The 23,486-nt window shown below is 50.0% G+C and overlaps 1 protein-coding gene across 7 annotated transcripts in view; it reads left to right on the top strand.

Annotated features, from left to right (window-relative positions):
* SEPTIN6 (septin 6) overlaps positions 1 to 23,486 on the top strand; it is a 60,901-nt gene that overhangs the window by 17,335 nt on the left and 20,080 nt on the right. For all 7 annotated transcript variants that reach the window (XM_080795091.1, XM_080795088.1, XM_080795092.1 and 4 more), the window contains 4 exons: positions 277 to 391; positions 7,480 to 7,675; positions 19,820 to 20,006; positions 22,461 to 22,622. In XM_080795091.1, coding sequence (XP_080651217.1) covers positions 277 to 391; positions 7,480 to 7,675; positions 19,820 to 20,006; positions 22,461 to 22,622 — 660 coding nt within the window. The remainder of the gene's footprint in view (positions 1 to 276; positions 392 to 7,479; positions 7,676 to 19,819; positions 20,007 to 22,460; positions 22,623 to 23,486) is intronic.

The following is a 23,486-nucleotide window of genomic DNA, read 5'->3' as shown; positions in this document are numbered from 1 at the left end:
AAGCCACCTGGGCAGTTTGCTCTGCGTGGACCCGTGGTGACCTTCACTGTGGAGTCCACAGAGGCCTGCACTTGAGAAGCCATGACTTCTAAGCCAGCGGCTGTTCTGCTTTGGGGCAAGGAGGAGCTTAGGGAAGATGGGGACCCACCCGGCTTAGGTTTAGGTTTGGAGGGACGACTTCCTCGCTTGTGGGTCATTTGCATGAGAAGGGAGAACCCAGATTGCTTTTAAGCACATTTTCATTTTCTCCCCTCTCTGCCTCTCCTCCCAAATTAGGGTGAAGGTTGCCGCACGGTCCCCCTGGCTGGACACGTGGGGTTTGACAGCTTGCCCGACCAGCTGGTGAATAAGTCCGTCAGCGAGGGCTTCTGCTTCAACATCCTGTGCGTGGGTGAGTATTTCCACAGCAGGAAACGCTATTACAGAATATGGATCCTTTAATGGCTGCATGTGGTTTGGCAGGTAATGAGGTTAAATATAGTGTCATTCCGGTCCATTTGCAAAAGCGTCTTCCTCCTTCTTCCTCTTTAATCCCTCTGTTTGCCTTGATGATATTTTTTCCCCCCGCTCAGACCAGAACACCAGGCCGGACCTTGCGGGGAAACTGAGCCGTGTGACACCCAGTGGAAATTTTTGTAAGGGAGCTGGCTGGCTCAGTGGGTTAAGCTTCTGCCTTGGACTCAGGTCATGACCTGAGGGTCGGGGGACCGCAATCCGGCTCCCTGCTTAGCAGGGAACCTGCTTCTCCCTCATCCTCTGCCTGCCGCTCCCTCTGCATGTGCTCGCTTGCTCTCGCTCTCTCTCTGACCAATAAATAAATAAATGAAAATCTTAAAAAAAAAAAAAAGCATATCTCCACGCGGACCGTTAGTCTCAAATGTGGGAGCCAGGCGTTCATCACCTCTCATGTGCTAATCACAGTGCCATGACAGTTCAGTAATGTTCGTGAAATGAATGAATGAGTTGACCCCACGGGCACCATTCATTCTATTTCTCAAACACTTTCCATAGTAGCAGTTCGAGTCCTTCCTAGGACTCTGTGGTGTGAGTGGAGTGAGTACCATTTGTATCTTCAAGGAGCAGATGGAGACCCAGACATCTGGGGAGGATAAGAGACTTGACCGGGGCAACGCAGAGTAAGTGGGGGAGCGCGGACAAGGCCCGAGGTCTGGCTGTGACCCCTTGACCCTCTCACTGCTTCTCTAACTGCTGCCAACGACATCTCTTGAGGACGCAAAGGCACTTCGGAAACGGTCAGGCACCAGCCACACAAACATGAGGAACAGCAGTTCCTTGACATTCTTAGGCTTTCCAAAGTCCCAAATTTGCAAACACGATGATAGCATACGATTTTCACTCTATTGGGCAGCAAAGTCTACCTGCACATTTTCAGCGCCCTTCTTCCAAACCTTAATGACTGTAGAAATACTATAATAGAGTCTGTTTTTCCACTGGTTGGAACACTTAGACACTCTTGCTGATTGCCCTTTCTTAGTTCTCTAGAGAGTGTATGGAGAACTCATTCATGTTGAGGCTCCAAACCCCTGCTGAACTGGATATTTTACTCTTTTTTAAAAAATTTTTGTTTATTTTTTAATAATTTTTTAAATGATTTTATTTATCTATTTGACAGACAGAGATCACAAGTAGGCAGAGAGGCAGGCAGAGAGAGAGGGAGAAGCAGGCTCCCTGCCGAGCAGAGAGCCCGATGCAGGACTCAAGCCCAGGACCCTGAGACCATGACCCAAGCCGAAGGCAGAGGCTTTAACCCACTGAGCCACCCAGGTGACCCGGATATTTTACTCTTTAATGTCATCTACAGTTCTATTTTCTAAATAGGGTCATTCATTTTCTTGGACTCTTTCTTTTTCTTTTCCTCCATCCTTAGAGCTCTCTTTGTTGTTGTTTTTTAAAGATTTTATTTATTTGACAGAGAGAGAGAGTGGGAGAGAAAGAGGACACAAGCAGGGAGAGCAGCAGAGGGAGAGGGAGAAGCAGACTCCTCACTGAGCAGGGAGCCCAACTCGGGGCTCGATCCCAGGACCCTGGGATCATGACCTGAACCGAAGGCAGACTGACCCACCCAGGGGCCCCCTTAGCGCTCTTTCTCGATCATTTCCTGTAGGAGAATAACTGGGCACTCAGGGGACAAGTAGACAACAAAGAGGCCACTTCTTAGTATGGATGACAGGCAGTCAGCTAGGCTCGCTCACTGGCCAGATGACTGTCCCCCACATGTCAGCTTGGGAACCCAGGAGATGACAATATGGGCGTCGCAGAATTACATACCGTGGGCCTTGGCATCCAGAGCTAGGCCAGCAGTTCTTCAAGTGCTAGAAGTCTACTACTCATGGTTATGATGCGATGCTATTAGGAGAAGGACACAAAATAAATAGAAGCCACAGTGCTCAACACCGAGGTGCCATCACGTCCAATATCAGCACTGCCAAATTGCTCCGATCTTTGGGCGTTGGCCAGCTTACTTCGCATAATATTTGATTACCGCAAAATTTCCGTGCAAACATATTGGATTCCCTTGGCATCCCTCCCAGAGCTCCGTATGACCCGCACTGAAGCCGAGGAGATGAGAAGTGACAGGTCAGACCCACCCTCATCAACCTATCAACGAGAGGCCGTCTGGCTGGTGACTGAGGCTCTCGGAGGGAGGCCGCAGAAATTGGAGCCGCCCTCTGAGGGCCGGAAGTGTAGTGCGCTTGGACCGCCGGACCATGGGCTCCCTCAGGGCCCTGAAGAGGAGGCAGCCAAGCTCCAGGCCAACGAGTGGGAGGAAGAGTGAACCCCCGTCCTCGAGTTCCTGCCCAGGCGCGGGACAGCAGCAGCCACTCGGCGTGCCCCTGCTGGGGTAGAATTTCTCCACCGCCCCAGACCCTTCAAGAGGGGAGGAGCAGGAAGGAGATCCTCACCCCCCAAGAGTCACCCCCTCTTTTTCTTGCGGCACCTGCCAAGTCCCAGGAAATCAACCTAGTAGCCCCCCTCTGGGCGCTGCGGGGGCACCCCGTGGATGCCCTGGCCTGGATTGGGTTCGTTTCATTCCCCATCCCTGATCCAAATAAGCCGGCAGCCTGCACACCTCCTGCTCTCTATTCTTACAACCCTGTCATTGCTCAGAGAACCCACAATTTGGGCCGAGGTCATGAGCGGTTTAGATGGGCTTTCAGGCTGCAATCTCAGCCCAGCCATGGGACTGGGCACTGTCACCGGCTTGGCCAGGGGTCCGTAGCTTGCCTCCGGGAGGTGACCTTTTCTCCCGCAGGACTTTCGGTGGCCGTGCCTTCAGGCCTACGGCTGGTGCATAACTATCAGGTTTACTCCTGTAATGACTGTTCTCAGATAAGTCTGTTTGGGCCTAGACTCTGTCCCCCAGAAGGATTTTCTCTTCTTTTCTCATAGGGCATGTTAAGGTTGAACTGATGGTAGCCCTAGCTTCAGTTATGAACAGAGACCTAGGACATTCGGATCACAGCATTGTTTATCTGGGTGCTGGGCTGCTGGTCGTAGGGGTCCAAACCCCAGCAGACTGAGTAGCCTCTACCCTGATGAGAGTGTGTACCCGTGAGCACAGGTGCGTGGTGGGACTGAGAGAGAGAAGTTTTGTGAATCCAGAGCCTAATTCATATGTAAGGCTACCAATAAATGGCACCCAATAGAGGGCCTGTTATGACTCCTCTCCAACAGATTTTCTATAATTATTATTATTATGGAATAATTACTGAGTGGGCTGAGGTTGCCCTCTCTGTCCCCAACCCTCCCCCACCCTCGACAAAAAAACATGTACTAATCGCTTAGCTCTGGAAATGGCAAAGATCCCAGGATCTTAGATCTAGTGTAGGAGGCCTCAGCCACCGGAGCCAGCAAGACCAATGTCCTGGGGCCGGTTGCTCTTTTCTGCCGGGAAGGAGCTCCGGAGGGACGCTGCCCTCCGAATGTACCAGCAACAGTAACGCCCATGAAGAGTGCAGAGAATCATAATGATAATATTTACTCTGAAGCTGCTCAGGATTCCAGGCTCAGCTGGGCCGTGTTGAACTTGGAATAAAACACACATGAGAAGCAGATCTGCAAGAGGCTGGGTGAGCCGACTCCAGCACACCCCTCGGGGCCAGGCCTCAGCAAGGTCAGGAAGGAGAAGAGGGCAAGGTTACAGAGCCAGCCATGACCTTGTTCCTGTCGTTAGGCTCCCTAGAGTTCCTGAGAGTTTCCTTTGGAATACCTCCTTGTTGAGCCTGGGAGACGGCAGCTCTCGGCTCTCTTCGTTCGGAGCTGGCAGAGACCTCCACTGCGGGGACCACGAGCTCCCTGCAAACAAGGACGGTGGCTATCCTGTGCATTGTTGTATCTTTCGTCCCTAAAATTGTGCATGGTTCCGGTGAGAGGCCCCGTGAACATTTGTCGAGTGACCAAATGAGCTGATGTTGCATGCCCGTGGGAGGCATGCCCGTGGGATGCACTCGGGTGTATTGGTTATACGTCTGGGCTCCAGTGTCTGACTGGATTCAGGGTCCGCTCTGCCAGTGACTCCTCAGGGACCCCAGACCAGTTCCTTCCTCCCACTTTTTACAGATGGAAGGAGAGGAGCAGGAGAGGAAGGAGAGGAGCAGAGAGACTGGGGATTAGGGCAAATTCACACGGCTGGCAAGTGGCTTGGCTAACCCTTCTGTAACCAAAAGACAAATAGTAATATCTACTTCCTAGGTTCATTGTGGGGAGCAAATAAGGAAAGTTTCGTGTCACAGCTGTGCCTGGTACATAGAAAGTACTCTGGAAGCCACTGCTATCATTTTTAGTCTGAACCTGTTCGTTTTCTGGGGAATGCATCCATCAGGCAAAGGATGTGGATATTAGCAGCAGACAAGAAAGAAAGGCTGAGCAGAGAGGTTTGAAAAAGCGGATCTCACGTTACATGTTTCCAATGGAAAATCTTTAAAAAAAAAAACCCGGGTGTTTCCAGCATCCTATCTCCATTAAGCAAAGCGAGATGGAGTCTTCTGGGCCGGTGATGACAACCTTAAAAGGGTTAAGAAATCCCGCTGTCTGTTGGAGGAGGGAGGAGGAGAGAGAAATTGAACCCTGGGGACTCCCCGGGTTTCCTGTTGGAAACTGCCAAGTCCCCCACCTTCCTGCAGGGGTGTGGAGTCTGCTGACCTGACCCGATCCTCCTCCATGCTGGGTCCCCAGGGCAGCGTGGGAGGGGACCGCATCCTAGGCTCAGGCTGGGTCCGTGCCAACCACGAAGAGGGACCCCCACAACCCGCAGGCTCCACGCTGATGGACCATCTCGCTTGATTCTCTGTCCTCTTCTCGGGTTGCATTTCTCACAATTCCCTGGACGCCTGCGGGTTCCTGTCTTCCACTCATCGTTGGGCATCCAATTTCCACAGCCCTTTTGTGCTGGCAGGCATTCGCATGGTCATTTGCCCTGCCGCTCCCTCCCCTGCTGCGCTGCGCTGCGCTGCCCTGCCCTGCCCTACCCTGTCTGGCCGCCCTCCATTCCTCCAGCTGTGCAAACAGCAGCCGCCTGAGCCGCCTCCGGCACCGGCACGCCTGGGCTAAGCCCTCTGAGGAGCACGGAAGATGCCCCATCCCCTGCTCTCTGAGGATCTTGGGATCAGGGGCCAGGGAGCCAGCTCTGGATGCTGGGGGGACAGGGCCCAGCACTCTAGGAGCTGCGGGGAGCTTAGCCGAGAGCTCACGGAGGAGAAGGGGGTGGGGATGTCCCTGGAAAGTTCATCAGGCGCACACAAACATGGGCTCCAAGGGGCCCAGAGTGGAGGTGAGGGAGCCACCCGCCCTGTCCCCATGTCAGAGGCTCTTGTCTCCTGCTCGAGGGAGCTATACCCTCACCTGGGGCGGGGAGAGGGGGTGATACATTCCGTTGCTTGGCCAAATGTGTCACCTCCCATGGCAAAGGCCCCACCTCCCTGAATCTTTCTGGAGACCCAAATACTTCCTGTTCCTTTAGGGAGGGGGGGAAAGGGGGGCCTTTTCTGGGAGAATCTTTGCCGCTAATAGGTATAGCAGACCTTGGCTGGAAACATGATCTGGGGGAGAGACTATTTCCCTGCACCCTGGCAATCCACCACGGTAGTGAGAGAGACCTGGCTACGAAGCTGGGTTGGGGGGCTGGGGAGCCAGGCTGAGTTGAATGTTCTTCTTGTTCTCTCTCTTTCTCGCCAGTCGCTACACACACAGAAAGCTCTCATCCGAGACAGATTTGAAAAAGCCCCCCCCCTGTATTCATGGCTCATCATTCAGGATGAAAGGCACACAGGAGGCAAAGCTAGACACACCCAGAGGGCGGAAGGGGAGGGGGCCCTTTGCATTTACACGTTGTTGTGGTGCGGCTCTAACCCTAGCCCTGGAGAGCAGAAGAGCAGGGTGGTCCAGAAGAGGCAATCCGGGGTGATTAGCTACTGAACCCTTTGTTCCTGGCATTCCTGACTCGCTGGGGGTGGGGGGGCGGGGTGGAAGCCTAAATATGGTTTGGATCTCTGGAGATGACAAGCCTCTGTAGCGCCCAGCCCAGCTTGGGGCCTTCTGGTACATTCCTCCCCAACTCCCAGGCCACCAACTAACTTTTCTCCAACGTCTTCTTTCCCTGAAGACCCCTTGGCTCCTGGCAGTGGCTTGACCTCCCTTGGGTCTCTCAGAAATGACCTCCAAAAAACTTCACCAGTGTCTTCGGGCTTTCCCCCCACTCCTCTCCCTGGGTGTGAAAGTGAAGACTTGAAATTCCAACGGTTTAATTTATTAGTATCCCACAGCCTGTTAGTTAAACAAACACATGACTGATTTGTTTGAAATTGAAGAAGAAGAATGTGTGGCCTGCTAATTTCCCTCTCCATTAGCTAAAAATGGCCTCCCCACTGGGATACACATCCGGGCTTGTGCTGAGCGCGCCGTCTGGGCCCCACAGGGAGGTGAGGTGGCGATGAAAAGGAGAGGATATTTATTTGACAAGGGACTGCTGTCCTTTTCTTTTAAAATCGAAAACAGCCCTTTAATTTTTATCACAAAAGCTATGCATGTTCCACCTAGAAAACTTGGAAAATACACAGAAGCATGAGGAGAGAAAGGAAAACCCGCTGTCTTGCTAAGAGTGTATTGTGTGCCCTTCTGGACTTTTTCCAGGTAAAACTGCTACCTCTCTATCACTGCCTGCAACAGAGTTCTTTTTCTGACGATAAAAGCTGTGCATCTGCAACCTTCAAATGACAGAAAACTAGGAAGACTAAAAGGAAAATTACCCAGGTTCCACTCTCCTGAGATGCTCCTGCTGATACGTTGATGCAGTTCCTCTCAGGAACTTACCTGAGAGCCAACAGTCTATCTAGTTTTACACGCTCTTCATTCAGTCACCGCGCCCATGCTCCCACGTCAATGAATATACATCCAGAACCCGATGTGGGGTCCGCAGGGCCGTTGTGGGAACGGACCATAATTTAATCTTTTGCCTTTCAGGAGAGACAGGTTTGGGCAAGTCTACCCTCATGGACACCTTGTTCAACACCAAGTTTGAGGGGGAGCCGGCCACCCACACACAGCCGGGTGTCCAGCTCCGGTCCAACACCTATGACCTCCAAGAGAGCAACGTGGGGCTGAAGCTCACCATCGTCAGCACGGTGGGCTTTGGGGACCAGATCAACAAGGAGGACAGGTAAGGAAGGGGATGGGGTGCGGAGGCTGGTGGGAGGCCACGGGGGGGGGGGAGCCCACCGTGGGGACCTGCCTGGACCTCCTCCCAAAATGGCTGCAGACATGTACCAAGCCCCCCCTCCCCCAGGTTTCCATTTCCACCAATCACTGTAGTCCATGCACTCTGCCAAAAGAAACTTATCTTTCCGAGATACATGGATGAGGTCTCTATTCCATGTGGCAGACACATCCTGAGTCTTTCCTACCTTGTGCCCCGACAATCTAAAAAGGAATGACTTTGTCTCTGCCCTTGAGGCACTCACAGGGAAGGCCAGTTTTAAACAAATAAGTTCCATCGAGTGTGATATGCTCTGGCAAGAACAGGGTACAAAGAGGTAAAGGACAAGTAACAAGGAGCACACGAAGGAGACAATGGAGGTCTGGGAGGCCTTCCCTCCTCATCTGGACCTTGAAGGATGAACTCTTGCCAGACAGACAAGGGAACGAAGGGAAGGGAAGCCCGGGCCGGGGGAATGCTTGTATAAAGGCGAGGTGTGGAAGGCTATGGAATGTTCTAGAAATCTGTGGCTTCCTCCATTTAGCTAGCTCAGAGGCAGATGGACTGTGGAGCTAATGAAGCTTAAGCTTCATGGCCCTCATTTGCATAGGCCCTGCCAAGTTCCTGGAACTAATTTTTAGTCATAATGTTGTTTTGACTTTTTGGAGGGCCCTTCTAATTGCATAAGCTTGACGTCCCACAGTACCTGTGTCTGCCCGTGGGCTGGGGCTTGGCGTGAGCGAGGGAAAAGTTGGAGGAGACGAGCCTGAAGAGGGAAGCAGGGTCAGGTCATGGGGGAATTTCTAGAATGTGCAGACATGGAGCCATTGAGAGGTTTTATGAAGTAGAATGAGATAGTCTTAGGGCGTCTGGGTGGCTCAGTCGGTTAAGCGTTTGCCTTCGGCTCAGGTCCCGATCCCAGTGTCCTGGGATGGAGTCACGCAGTAGGCTTCCTGCTCAGCAGGGAGCTGCTTCTCCCTCTCCCTGGCCCCTGCTTGTGTGCGCTCTTTCTCTCTCTCAAATAAATAAATAAAATCTTAAAAAAATATTTAAAAAAAAAAAAAGAGAAGGAGATAGCCTGATTGGCCTTGAAGTAGGTCCTTTGGAAGGGTAGGGAGGGCGAGAAGACCAATTAGGAAACTATTGGACCAATTAGATGGAGGCCAGAGTTAACACAGGTGCTGAGATAGGAAAGAGGAGGCAGGTTTGGTAAATATGGAGTAGGTAGAATTAACAGAACTCGGCAGAGACTTGGTATGGGGTTGTGAAGGCAAGAGAAGGATCTAGAATGAGGCCCAGATTTCTGGCTTTGGAGAGTGGACAAATGGTGGCAGCATTCAGCAGGAGAATTAATTTTAGACCTGTTGAGGTTGAGCTGTCCGTGGCCTACTGAGACCCCGTGATGACCTTCTGTGGTAGGCAGCTGCGTATGCAGGGGTTAGAGGTCGGCAGAGGGTCAGCCCTGGAAATATCGATTGGGATTGTCAAGGTAGAGGTGCTATGTTCCAACCGCAGACACATGCAAGATCACCCAGGGATCAGAGTGGAGTGTGGTAAACACTGGGGTACAGACAAAAAGCTAAGGGTAAGTCAGCATATGGAGCAAAAGACCCATTCTGGAAACAGACCGAGCAGGAAGAGAGGTGGGAAGAGGTGGGAAGAGAGGTGGGAAGAGAGACTGCGGGGCGGTGTGTGTGGGGGGGGGGCTGGTGTTAAGAGTGGAGTGCGGGGTGGGGGGTGGGATGGCTTAGACACCGGGATGTGTTGACGGAGGGGGTCAGGCGCCATGTGCATTTCACTAGATGTCACATGGTTAGCGCACGGCCCATCTCAGAAAAGGCCATTCATCATTCTGAGCGGTGTCTGTTCATCCTTTGAGGATTTTCTTGCTTCTTAGCCGAAGTGGATCCCCGGTTCTATTTCTCCCTTGAAGTTCCAACAGTCGTACTCATTTCCCGATAATGAGTAAATATATTTAGCTTCTTAATAATTGAACTGAATTTTGTTTTTCATTGGAAATTCTAGACAGACATCTCTGCTTTTTATAGCTTTGCTTATTATGCTAATTTTGTTCGGTTGAGAATAAATCGGACCCTGGGCAAAGGGGATGGATATTTGGGGTCATCTCAGCTGCAGATGGCTTGGGATCTTTTCAATTAAATTTCTCACAATTTGGGGCGCCTGGGTGGCTCGGTGGGTTGAGCCTCTGCCTTCGGCTCGGGTCATGATCTCAGGGTCCTGGGATCGAGCCCCGCATCGGGCTCTCTGCTCAGCGGGGAGCCTGCTTCCCTTCCTCTCTCTCTGCCTGCCTCTCTGCCTACTTGTGATCTCTGTCAAATAGATAAAATCTTTAAAAAAAAATTTCTCACAATTCTCGGCAACATGCATATAACATATCTGACATTGGAAACCACTTTGGTAATGACAGTTTGGGAGGACTGAGCTGATACGGCCCCTTAGAGGCTAATCTACTTCCATTACATTGGTAATATCCTTATTGTTTTTCTTGATTATAAACATGATGCATACTAATACAAAATCAAATAATACAAACTCAAATAAGTAGAAATGAAAAGCCTCTCAGAAACTGGGCCGGAGAGCAGAGGTGGGGCAAGCTCCAGGGATTTGTAATAAAAAGCAGTGTTTTCTCCATACTGATGGGATCATTTGGGCATAGATAAGTCAGTGCAGCCGCACTGAAGCAGAGAACCAGAATGCAATCCTTTACCCACGGTGCGTGGTCTTCTAAGAAGAGCAGTGATTAAGGCTGTACCCTGGGCAAAGCCACTGTTTAATAAAAGATGCAGAAGCATGGGACGCCTGGGTGGTTCAATTGGGTAAACGTCTGTCTTCAGCTCAGGTCATGATCCCAGGGTCCTGGGATCGCACCAAGCATCTGGCTCCCTGCTCAGCGGGGAGTCTGTTTCTCCTTCTGCCTCGCCCTGCTGCTGGTGCACTCACACTCTAACTCTCTCTCTCTCTCTGTCAAATAAATGGATACGATCTTTCAAAAACCAAAAAGATGCAGGAGCACAGGAACTCAAGAGGGAGACGGAGGACAGGCTAGAAAGAGGTGTGTTTAGGAACTTAGGTTTTGGTCCAGACCGACCTGGGTTCAAATCCCATCTTGCTACTGATGAGCGATGTTGGTACAAGTGTTCTGTGCCACTCTCGGCCTTTTGATAACTATTGTCCTTGCTGGTCCCACCTTTGTGGCTTCTTACAATTGCAAGACGGTCTCAGCAATAACCACTAGGGAACTTGGAGACCAGAAAAGTTTATTATTTGCAGGTCCTGGAAAGCACATGGCACAGCTGGGACCACACAGTGAGGTCGCAGGGTAGAGAAAGAGAAACCGGGTGTGGGTCTGGCGTTCTGCTTTTATTGAGTTGGAGAGTTTAGGTCTAGGATTTGGTGGGCTTGCTCTAGGTGGATGAATTTATTTATTTATTGGATTTTATTTATTCACTTGAGAGAGTGAGTGAGAGAGAGAGAGCACAAGCCGGGGGAGGTGTAGGGGTAGAGGCAGAGGGAAAAGATGACTCCCCGCTGAGCAGGAAGCTGGACATAGGGCTCGATCTCAGGACCCTGGGATCATGACCTGAGCCAAAGGCAGATGCGCAACCTACTGAGCCACCCAGGCGCCCCTAGGTGGGCAAATTTAAAACATAAGAGAATTTTAAGCAGGAGAAGAGAAAAAACATGTGGCCCCAAATGGTCTCTTATGGAAATCAACTAAGATTTCTGAAACAAAGGAGTCCCGTGGGGGGTGGTGGCAGCGGAAGGAGGACTGACTCTTTACCTTAAGGTGGCTGGAAGTGTGTTTATTCGAGATAGTCAGTTGTCTTTGAAGTGGATGCTTCTGCAATAAATCTTAAATCAGGCACTTGGCATGGCAGAAAAGAAAAGCCAATCCTCCGAGCTAACACTATAAGACACTTAAATTCTCTATGGCTCAGTTTTCCCACCTGTAGAGTGGGGATGATGATAATACTAGTATCTACCCTAGAGGGCTGTGGTGAGGCATACTTGACGTGTCTGGCATATGAAATGGTCCAGCAGTGCTGGGCACAGGGACGCTGGGTGGCTCAGTCTGTTAAGCGCCTGCCTTCCACTCAGGTCATGATCCCCAAGGTCCTGGGATGGAGCCCCGCATCAGGCTCTCTGCTCAGTGGGGAGCCTGCTTCTCCCTCTCCCTCTTGATCCTCCTCCCACTCGAGCTCTCTCCCTCTCTCTCTCTCTCAAATAAATAAATAAATACCTAAAAAAAATAAAGCAGTACCCGACACAGAGTACCTAGGGAACAGAAGATATTGTTATGATCATTACTTTTATTGGTAGAAGAATCGAGGGAAAATTGTACCATGTAGCATAATGGGAGAGAATAACAAATGGAACTGAAAAACATCCATTGGCTTTGGCAATATGAAGGTCATTAATACACTAAGGAATAATAATTCCAGGGAAGTTGTGGGTGGAAGCTAAATGGCCATGAGTGAATGGAAGACAAGTAAGTAAAAGCATCAGAGTAGCAAAAAGAACAACAGGACAGAAAAGTGAGACAAAGATCAAATGCATGTTTACATGGGAATTTGGCATATGTAAGTCAGCAGGGAAAGAATGGACTATTCAAGAGAATGTGCTGGAAAAATAGGCCATCCATCAGGAAAAAAATAAAATGAGACTGTCCCACACAAACACTAGGCACAAAAATAGATTCCAGATGGATTAAAAACAAATTCTAAAAATATAAGGAGAAAATGTAGAAAAATGTTTTTATAGCTTTAGGGATAAAGAAGGTTTTTCTAATTGTGACACAAAATCCCAAAACCATGTAAGAAATGACCAACACATTTAAACTTACGAAATTAGAAAAAAAAAAACTTGCATACTGAAAGATGCTATAAACAAAAGACAAACTACAAACAGGAAGAAGATATTTGCAACCTATGTCACAGACAAATGATTCTTCTCAAGTGTAAAAAGAGCTTCTCCAGTTTAGTGAGAAATAAACAGGTAACTGACAGAAGGGGGGGCTGGAAATAGAAATTGACAACTATAGAAATTGACAACTAACCTACAGACCCAGACTCATCCCAGAGTCACCAGTGTTTAGGGAAGAGCAAAATGAAACAAAGAAATATTTTTTATCCATAAGAGTTGCAAAAATAAGAGACAAAGAGACAATGGCTGCTAACACCAGCTAATTTCATTCATGTTGCTGGGGAATATAACTGGATACAGATGTTTTAGAGGGCAGATGTGGTGAGACCTATTAAAATCTTAAATGTGACTACCTTATGATCCAGCAATTCCACTTGTAGGAATCCAGCCGAGGGAAACAATTGCACACGTTCATGAAAAACATACAGAAAGGGTGTTCACTGCAGCATTGGATATGGAATAACAAAAAATTCGTAAGCACCTGAAATTTCCACCAATAGAGCAGCTGAATGAGCTATGGTACAACCGTACCATGGAATACGTTTGGCAGTTTAAAAAAAGGCGAGTCTGTGTACACTCATGTGGGGATGTTATTAAGTGAAAAGAGAGGTTGCAGAATGATAATGATGCCATTTGTATAAGCCCACCCCTCCCAATGAAACACCAAACACTGCCCCCCCCCCACATAAATGCAGAGAAAAAGATCTGTGAGGTGAACAAACAAACTGAAATCATAGTTACCTCCGAGGAGGGGAGATCGAGCCCCAGGTTGGGTATAGAGATTACTACAAAAAATAAATATAAACTTAAAAAAAAAAAGTCGCTCCTGACCTCTACACACTGCCTTATCTCTTTTTCCCAGTTCAGGAAAGCTTTTTAAAGGAGTGGTCTACACCCACTTTTTCTGATTTTGAGGCTGAGAGAGAGAGGGTGAGGGCTTGAACGGGAACGGAAGCTTCGAGGACAGAGAGGAGACAGGTATGAGAGGAAGAATCCACAACACCTAGTAACCTAATTGATGTGGGGGATCTAGTTCAGTTGATAACATTACACTAAATGTCAACTGTGTGCCAGATACGTGCGAGGTGCCGGGGATACTAAGAAAAAAGGAAGTTGTGGTTTCGTGGAAGGGACTAATACGTAGCCTACAAATTCTACACAGTGTAGTGAGCACCGTAACAAGGGGAAAAGCGTAGCCATCAGCAGAGCCTGGTGGGGGTTTAAGATGGGGAGGAGGGGGTCAGGAATGGCTGAGCTAAGTCTTGAAATCTTGTGGGATGCGCACAAGTTAGCCAACCGGCATACTGTGGGTATTTGGTACCTATTTGTCGAGTGAATGAAACATACATTCATGGGGAAAATAAAATTTTAAAAATACCTCTAAGGTTTTATCTTTCAAGACCAAATGGATCCACTGAACATTGTTAGTGAGGATGCCAATGAGGGTAGGAAAACAGTCTACGATGTGTCGGAGACTGAATGAGAATGAATGAATGAGTGAATGAATGATTCTTTCCAAAAGATCTCCATTTACCCATTAAATATTTATTGAACTTCTATTATATGCCAGGCCCTGTGGTAGGTGCAGAAGACAAGCTCTGTTCCTGAGGGAACAAAAGGCATAGGGCAGTAGTTGGAGAGAAATGTGTGGTTGAGGGGGGTTGGGTTGAGGAAAGATCTTTCTTTTGAGATGAGGGAAGAGTTCAGCATATTTACAGGTTGAAGAGTCAGTAGGAGGCGAGGACCCCGGAGATGAAACAAGATTCTCAAAGAGCCTGAAAGGAATGAGAGCAAGTGCACGGAGGGGGTGGGGGGTGACGGGCCTGCACACGATGAGACAAGAGGGTGGTCGGGAAGGGCTGATTCCGTTTTAGAGGGGAGAGACTATGGCAGGAAATTGAGCTGCTGTGAGGCTGGTGGCCCCAATTTTGTTGGTAATGTTGGAGCTGAGACATCTCTCAAAAGTGGAGATGTGACACGCGAGCAAGTTTTGGAGCTCGAGGAAAGCAGTGAAAGTTTGGAAGGGTCCGTGGAGGCCATGGGAAGGCAGCCAGTCAAGGTCAAGGTTGCTCTGTCTGAGGTTGGAGGCCGTGGCTTTGAGTGCCAAGACTTTTGTGATGGCCTCTAGCTAACTTCACCAGCCTCTGTGTGGGAGCAGAGGGCAGATCCCGAAATGTTTTCAGCGCAGCAATTTGCTGGCCCACTAGGGTGGAAGGCAGGGGCGTACGGGAGATGAAGGTCTTGATAAAAGAGTGTTTCAGGTAATCAGTCATGAGGTTCGGCCCGGGTGGAGGAGGAGATGAGGCCAGCGAGGGGCTGATTGCCAGTGAGACAATGGAGAGGTCAGGGTACCCCAGGAGTCCGTGAGGCGAAAGGTCAGGTGGAGGAGGATCCAAGGTGTAAGAGGGTTGGAAAGGTGAGAGGTCATGGTCAGAGAGCGGGGAGTTAGAGGATGTCTTGGGGGAAGCTGATGCGGTCAGTGGTGAAGTGTGTCGGTGGCTGAAGCAGACGGAGCCCGAGAGTTGTGGAGTTTGCACAATCAGGGAATAAAGAGGCTGAAATCTGACAGGTTGTCCAAGAGCACACTGCTGACTGCTGTCACCCAGACCAGGAGAGAGACCGCGTGGGTCAGGCGCCTCCAGAAGACGACAGAATAGGTCTCAAGCGAAAAAAAGGTTTTATGCTGAGGTAGAGGAGGAATTGTCTCGAAGTGGCACCGGGGGGCTACAGGAAGGCCCACCCTGCTGACCCCAAGGCACACAGGCTGTGGGAGAAGGAGCTGCCTGCTTCCGAGAGAAACCGGGTGGGACCGGGGAGTCTGCAGTTCCTACAAGCCCGCACGTTTGGCTCTGACCTTGTGCCGCCTTGGTTTTGCTGGCTGAGACGATTGTGTCAAGCACAACATGTGTGAGCGGGCCTTGTAGGGTTCTGGTTGTGGGGGCGCTCTGATGGCTGTGGCTACACAGAGGATGGCACATGGGAGAGGGAGGAGACTGGGGTGACCTGGAGGTGTCTAGGAAGTGTCTAGGAAGGTGTCTAGGAAGCGTGACTGGGGGGCGGTGAGCACTGCAGCTGTGGAATGCACGAGACCGCCCAGGGATCACGTGTGCACAATGTGTAGAATGACGGCAGAACATGGTCCAGGACGGAACCTTCGAGACAGGCCAATATTTAGGGTGAGTGAGAAAGAAGAGTTCTGAGGGCAGGAGAGAACGGAGGCAGGAAGCCAGAGGGCAGTGTTTCAGGAAGGGACTTGTCATCAGTGTCTAGAAAGATGACAGTTGAAAAGTGCTTGCTGAGGGTGCCTGGGTGGCTCAGTTGGTTGAGCGACTGCTTTCGACTCAGGTCATAATCCCGGACTTCCAGGATCCAGTCCCGCATCGGCCTCCCAGCTCCTTGGGGAGTCTGCTTCTCCCTCTGACCTTCTCCTCTCTCATGCTCTCTCTCACTCATTCTCTCTCAAATAAATAAATAAAATCTTTAAAAAAAAAAAAAAGAAAGAAAAAAGAAAGAAAAGTGCTTGCTGAGGGTAAAATCATTAGTTTTCTAGAATATGGCTGTTTAAGAAACCCAAGGTAGTCATCTGGAGAACAATTCTAATGAATACCAGTGCAGTTAGGTAGCCATTTTTTTAAAAGATTTTATTTATTTATTTGACAGAGAGAGAGATCACAAGTAGGCAGAGAGGCAGGCAGAGAGAGAGGGGGAAGCAGGCTCCCTGTGGAGCATAGGGCCCAATGAGGGGCTCGATCCCAGGATCCTGAGACCATGACTTGAGCCGAAGGCAGAGGCTTAACCCACTGAGCCACCCGGGTGCCCCAATTATCTTCCTTTTAGAGACTGAGTAATATTCCATTGTCTGGCTCTCCCCCATTTTGTTTAGCCAGGCATCAGTTGATGGTTACGGGTTGTTTTCATGTTTTGGCAATTGTGAATAGTTCTTCCTTTCTGTACTAGCTCCCAGCTCCCTTGCCTTCTTCCTATTGCAAATCTCCTCAAGCTTGTTTCTGCCTCTGGACCATTACCTTTGTTATTCTCCTCTGGAATGCTCTTCTCCCAGATTCTCCCACGGCTCTCTTATTCCCGTCCATGCAGTGCAGCTTAAAGGTCACATTGTCAGGGAAGCCTTCACGATCACTTTTTATCCCTGTTATCGAAAGGAATAAGAAGTAGCGTCCAGACTAGGAATTGTTTTTTTTTAAAATATTTTTAAAAGTATTATCATTTATTTATTTAAGAGAGAGCATGAGCAGAGGGAGAGGGAGAAGCTGATGCTCCGTTGAGCAAGGAACCCGATGTACGGCTCAGGGCTCGATCCCAGGACCTGGGGATCATGACCTGAGCCAAAGGCAGATGCTTAACCGACTGAGCCACCCAGGTGCCCCAGACCAGGAACTGTTCTGTGCCTTTGGACTCCTTAGCAATCTAATGAGGTCTGTGGACTCATTCTTCAGATAACCATCTTAAATGCCTAAAATATGCCCGTTATACTAACAATACACTTCCCAAAATATTTTCAATTTGTGATTTAGTAACCCCTGTTACTTTATTAGTTCCTGAATTAATATCTACATGCAGCTTGAATAACTATCATAATTTAGAAGGTGTGTAAGTATAAATGCTATTTTGAGCTGTTTGCAACAACTGTAATAGGAAGTGAAAGCATCAGTGATTTCTATTGACTGTGAAATCACAGATATTGCTAAAATTACTGTAGATCATTACCTACATTTGTACCTGAAAAACCGCTAAGCCTCGGTGAGGGCTCCGTGGAAACGATGTGGTTTTTTCCTACCCAAGTTGGTGGAGTCTACGAATTCTCTCCATAGACCCCTTGGAAGTCTGTGGACCCCAGGTTAAGAGCTCCTGCCCTAAAATGTGAAAGACACACAGTAGTGACGAGGAGGAGTGGGTTACATTGGAACTGGGCTTTTGGGGAAGACTTTCTTTTAGAGAGAGAGAGGGCAAGTGTGCGCCTGCGTGCACATGAGCAGAGGTAGGGGGCAGAAGGAGAGACTCTCAAGCAGACTCCCTGCTGAGCGCAGAGGCTGTCTCGGGTCTCAATCTCAGGATCCTGAGATCACAACCTGAGCCAAAACCAAAGTCAGACACCCAACCCACAGAGCTGCCTGGGTGCCCCTTAGAACTGGGTTTTGTAGCAGCTGGAAGCCATTGCAGGAGGCCAGGGAGTGATGAGCGGGAGAAGAAAGCTGCGTTCTCCACCGTTCCATGGAACCTGGGTGTGAGAGATGGAGAAACTTCCAGCTGTGAAGGCACATGAGGGAAGCCTTGTCTTTGAAGGGGAGTCGGGTATCGCCCGGGAGAAGGAAACATTTGTGTAGACACTGCCTGTGGGAGTGAGGGATTTGATTTATCGCGGACTGGAGGCCAGTGAGCACAGCAGAGTGGGGTGGGGAATCCTTCCTATATTCTGGGTAAGCTAGACACCGAGGAGAAGGACAAAGATGAATCACCCAGGATTGGCCGGTTTGGCTGGTCTGATTCAGAGACTCCTAAGGGCCTGAGGCAGCAGCAGAAAGATAGGCCCAGGGCACCACCAGAGACTGGGGGGTGGGGGAGGGTGAGAAAAAACTCAAAACGCACTCTTTTCTTTCCTCCTCTGGTTCCTTTTGCAGAACCAAAAAAAAAAAAATGAAGTTTAAAAAAAAAAGTTATGTTAAGGAGGGAAAAAAAAGAAGCAGTGCCATAATTTGATCATTCAAATGAGCCAAATATCCAAAAATTACTTAGAGAGGTCAAAGGGACACACCCCCCTCCCTTGCTCCTAATTCTTCAGGAACCTTCTAAGGACCTCAGCAACCAAGAGATTCTTGGATGCTGTTCCCCTTCAGAATGATGTTTGGCTCAGAGGGATCAAAGGAAGGGAAAAAAAAAAAGGATTTTATTTTTAGAATTTTCTCTGGGCCTCTGAGATACCTTGCACCTGGATCTCTCCTCTGTATGTAGCGCTCAGAATCTAGGATTTAGGGTTTCTTTTTTTTTTTTTTTTGTAAGCTATTTTCCCTTCTCTAGCAGGGGGATCTTTCAGAAAGGTTCTGGTTGGGAGCTGCGGCCGGGCCCTGCTCCCTTTGATTCTGTTTCTGTCTCTGCCAGCTCACCGTGCTGGGTTTGAGAACAAACCTTCGGACAGGCTCGCGGGGGGATGAGAGCAGAGGCAGAGCTGTAGCCACGCTGACCTAGTTAGAGCCGAGGCAGGCCGCAGAGGTGGCAGAAATGGCCCTGGAGAGAAGAGAGAAGCTTCCCAGGACAGGGAGGAGCAGAGGACTGGCTCTGGTTTCAGACGCCCTGGCAAGACTTGGGGTCATAAAGGGGACTGTGTGTAGAGACTGTGAGCTGGGGTGTGTGTGTGTACATGTGTGTGGGGGTGGACAATCTTTACCAAATGTTGTCCACATGCTTAGATTTTAAAGTCATACTCGTGGAGGAAATGAAAACCGGAAAAATATGTGGACCTTAGGGGAGCTGGTGGGCAGTGCCGTAAACCCAGCGAGACCGAGCAGAACCCAGGCTGTTCTGACAAACTCCACCCACAGTGGGTCAAGGAGCGGTCCCAGCCCCCACCAGGTCCCCAGCTCCCACACTAGGCACTGGGGGGAGACGCAGGGAGCACGGATGCGGAACCAGCCTGGAGCACAGTCAGCCCACTCCCGGGACTGCCCGCGGGCCCCACGCTGCCTCGAGCCCCCATGGGGGAGAGAGGAGTGCCCTCTGTGGCCTCTGACCCTCAGAGGGACACAGTCTATTTGAGGGAATGGTCATCCTTGGCAAGTGACAATAAGCAATCCGATAGCCTAATTATTATTATTATTATTATTATTTTATGCTCCGGGGTAAAAGTGGGGAAGGCTGTGTGGAAGAGGAGGTGGACAGTCCATGACCCTGAGGGGTGGGAGGGCAGGGCTGGGCTGAGAAGGGAGACTCGGGTGTTCCGGAGCCAAGGTACGCCCGGAGCAGAAGTTGGACCAAGGAGGTGGCGGGCCCGACGGGACGGGCAAGTCCGTCGATGGGATGTGGAGGAACCCAGCTGGATGGGGAGAGTCAGATGACCCAGGGCATTTTAAACCTCGAGAAGGGACTGTCCCCAAAGCCCCGGTTTGGAAGCGGTCGGGCCACGTCCCTGCTCTCCCCCACCCCACCCCCCAGCTACAAGCCCATCGTGGAATTCATTGACGCCCAGTTCGAGGCCTACCTGCAGGAAGAGCTGAAGATCCGCAGGGTACTGCACACCTACCACGACTCCCGAATCCACGCCTGCTTGTACTTCATCGCCCCCACGGGCCATTCCCTGAAGTCTCTGGACCTCGTGACGATGAAGAAGCTGGACAGTAAGGTACGAAGGCATGGACGAGGGCGGGCCGGAGGCTGGGCACACGGAAATCATCCTTACTGGTCTCTCGGGCCATGCAGGTGCCAGATTGCAGGAGACGCTCTGGGGCCTCCTTGTCCTCCCCTTCATTCCCTGATCCTCCAGAGAGATGGTGTTCTTGATCCAGCATCCGCGTTGTATGTTTTGTGATCTGTTTTCCCGGCACGGGGAATGGGTTTACCCTGAGCCATCTTTCTGCCCTGATCCCTCTGGGGGTTAAGGGTGGCTGCAAGCAAGATGGCCGCCTGGGCCTGGGGGCTCAGCCTTGGGCAACGGAGAGGTGTTTTCTTCTAACTGGCCTGTTCGAGAATCGACCATGGCAAACTGGATTTTGAAAGTTATTATTTCTATTATCAGTAATAATTTTAGTAACAGCAGCTAATGTTTGCTAAATCCTCATTATATGCCACGCTGAGGCAAGCACCATCTGGACTATCTCCTGGAATTCTCACAGCCCAGTAAGGCAAACACCGTCATTATCCCCCACTTACCGGAGGGGACACGGAGGCTCTAAGAGGTTAAGGGGCTTGCCTGTTGTCATGTAGCTAGCTCCTGGCAGAGTCTAGATTCGAACTCAGATCCCTGGCACCATGTTCTGTGGCCTCCAGGCCTGAGAAAGATGGCTGTGGGAATCAGTCGTGTCCTTCCCTGCAAGGAACTCAAAAATGTAAGTCCCACGCCAGATGGAAATCAGACAAGGATTTGTCCTCTGAAAGGACTATTTACTGTACAAAAGAATAGAGGCAAGATTCCTTAAAAAGCCTAATCCAGTTTCCCCCTAACATTTCCTATGTGCCTGGCCCTGGGGCGAGTGCTGTATATGCATTATTTTATTTCATCCTTCCAAGAATCCAGGGTGGTGGTTACCATTATGCCCACTTCCGCATGAGAACACTGAGGCACAGAGGGCCAAGTGGCTTTCTCTAGGTCAGACAACGCTTAAGGAAGGGGTCCAGGATTTGGACTTGGCTGTCTCTGACTCCAGGGTGTTTTATTTTATGAAATTCTAATTTATATGCATTACTTAGTAGCCTATCCATGATAAAAAGACACATTCAGCTCAAATCAAAATAGAAGCAAATATTCCATTTTTTTGCCCCAGGATGCTCACCACCCACGAGCACTGGGCTGCTCTGGAAAGGTCGCTATGCCCTGCGTGTCCTGTATAGGGCAGCAGAGAGCCACGCACCCGTGGCCTGGTGGGTGGGTTGGGTGGAGTTAAGCAGCCTTTGGCACATGCTGGTCCTGAGTCCATGGGGACACGGTGGAAAGTGACAAGGAGAATTGGCTCTGTCTGCTCTTCCACCTTGCAACGGCTTTGACCCTCCCACCACCACCCCGCTGCCCTGTGTCCTTCGAAGACTTCAAGGATGTACCCGTAGGGTCCCATCTTTCTCTGATCTGCGCGTGAAACTGGAGACAACATTTGCATGTACTCCTCAGGTAAAGCGTAAAGCAGGCTGGCTTCGGCCTCCAAGTGTAGAGCTCCTCCTGGGGCCCAAGGACGTCGATGACGCATCCCTCCCCCTGCCCCAAGTCTGCCGGTGGCAACGCCTCTGCTCCGCACGTGAACCTAAGCCCAGGTGTGCTCTGTCTCACGAACACACGTGCGTGTCAGAATTCTTTACCTTCCCACCGCAAAAGCCCTGTCTCTCCTTGGAGTCATTTCAAGGGCCAGGGCTCTGGATTGAACCTTGGTGTGGTGTTAGGCCTTTGTCCTGCTGTCGGCAATTGGGCATATCCACCTGCTTGCTTTGTGCAGAAATTAATCACGAAACAGGCAGGGTAACTCTTGTTTGCATGAGGTCTCAGATCACACCGGAGACTGAGAGGGTCCTCTCCCTCCAGCCGGGTTGGTTCATAAGTTTGCTGCTAGACAGGGGGTGGGTCCCTAACACGCTGGGGCGAACCTGCCCCGGATAGGTCAGAACAATTTACTGTTGACAAGGAGAGGCCCCCTCCCCTTCTTGTCAAGCACAGATTCCCAACTGTCATCTTTCTGCTTGGAATCACTCAAGCAGTGACCTCGATATTAAGGTATCACACAGCTCATCGATTTGGAGCTGAGCTGGTTAAGACTCTGGAATTAGGAAGAAGGCCGAAGTTGGATGTGGATCCCAGTTCTGCTACTTACTGCTCTGTGGCCTTGGACAAGTTACCTAGCCCCTCTGTGCCTCAGTTTCTCATCGGTAAAGTGAGAGGGGTGTCTTCAGGATTAATTGTGTTAATCCATGTAAAGCACTTAGTTCAGCACACAGCACTGAGTAAGCGGCCCCCATCATCATTTATTATGCTGTGATTTGGCTACAGAGGTGGCCAGTCCTGGGCTGGTGGGTTGAGCTCGTGGAAGTCCTCTGTCACGCTGCTATTGGCCGCAGATTACCAACAGAGATTCCGCTTTATGCCTCCCTTCCCCAGGTGAACATCATCCCCATCATCGCCAAATCAGATGCCATTTCGAAGAGTGAGCTAACAAAGTTCAAAATCAAAATCACCAGCGAACTTGTCAGCAACGGGGTCCAGATCTACCAATTCCCTACAGATGATGAGTCAGTGGCAGAGATCAATGGAACCATGAACGTGAGTGTGGGCAGAGGGGTTCAACTTGCTGACCATTTGCTGTTTGTTTTTGTTATTTTTCTTCTTTAGAAAGATTTCATTTATTTATTTTTGCAAGAGAGTGAGAGAGCATGAGCAGGGGGGAATGGCAGGCAGAAGGAGAGGGAGAAGCAGGCTCCCTGCTCAGCAGGGAGTCAGATGTGGGGCTCGATCCCAGAACCCTGGGATCATGACCTGAGCTGAAGGCAGACGTTTAACTGACTGAGCCGCCGAGGCGCCCCTATGTTTATTATTATTATTTTACAAATTAGTCGAATAACACCATTCATTTTACTGTAGTCAACTCTCCATCGTCTGAATCTGGGGTGTTTATGAGAAGGAATCCAGAACCCAAACAGCTCCTCTCCCTTATCCTTGGCTGCTTCAAAGCCTCAGAGATGCAGAGATTAATAGCCAGAGACGGAGGGAGGGAAAGTCCAACTTCAGGAAGAGTCTGGAGCCGGGGATTTGGACCTCTCCTTCCACACTCCTCTTTGGTGCTGCTTCGGTCTAAGCCAGCCCTCCCCCCCACCCCCGGGACTGCCAGAAAGGCAAACCGTCTTCCTGACCAAAACAATGCCATGACAACCACAGCAGGGAAAGTTGGCTGGCTTCCGAGACTCCAGATCATCGAGCCCTCTCCCCACCAAGGGAGGAAAAAATGACATATAGCCTCCGATTTTTCTGGTGACTAGAGAAATGTTATTTTTAAGTTTCAGGGTGATGCTTTGCTTTATTAAGTGTGAATGAATCAAAAAAAAAAAAAAAAAGCATCCCGACTTGCGACTTGCCATCTTTCCTCTCCTCTCCCGCGTCACTACCCGCCCCCTCCCCCACCTAGAGGAA

This window comes from Martes martes (assembly GCF_963455335.1).
Source record: "Martes martes genome assembly, chromosome: X".
Lineage (NCBI taxonomy): Eukaryota > Metazoa > Chordata > Mammalia > Carnivora > Mustelidae > Martes > Martes martes.
The sequence above is the reverse complement of the archived record's forward strand: the minus strand, read 5'-3'. Positions and strand labels throughout refer to the sequence as shown.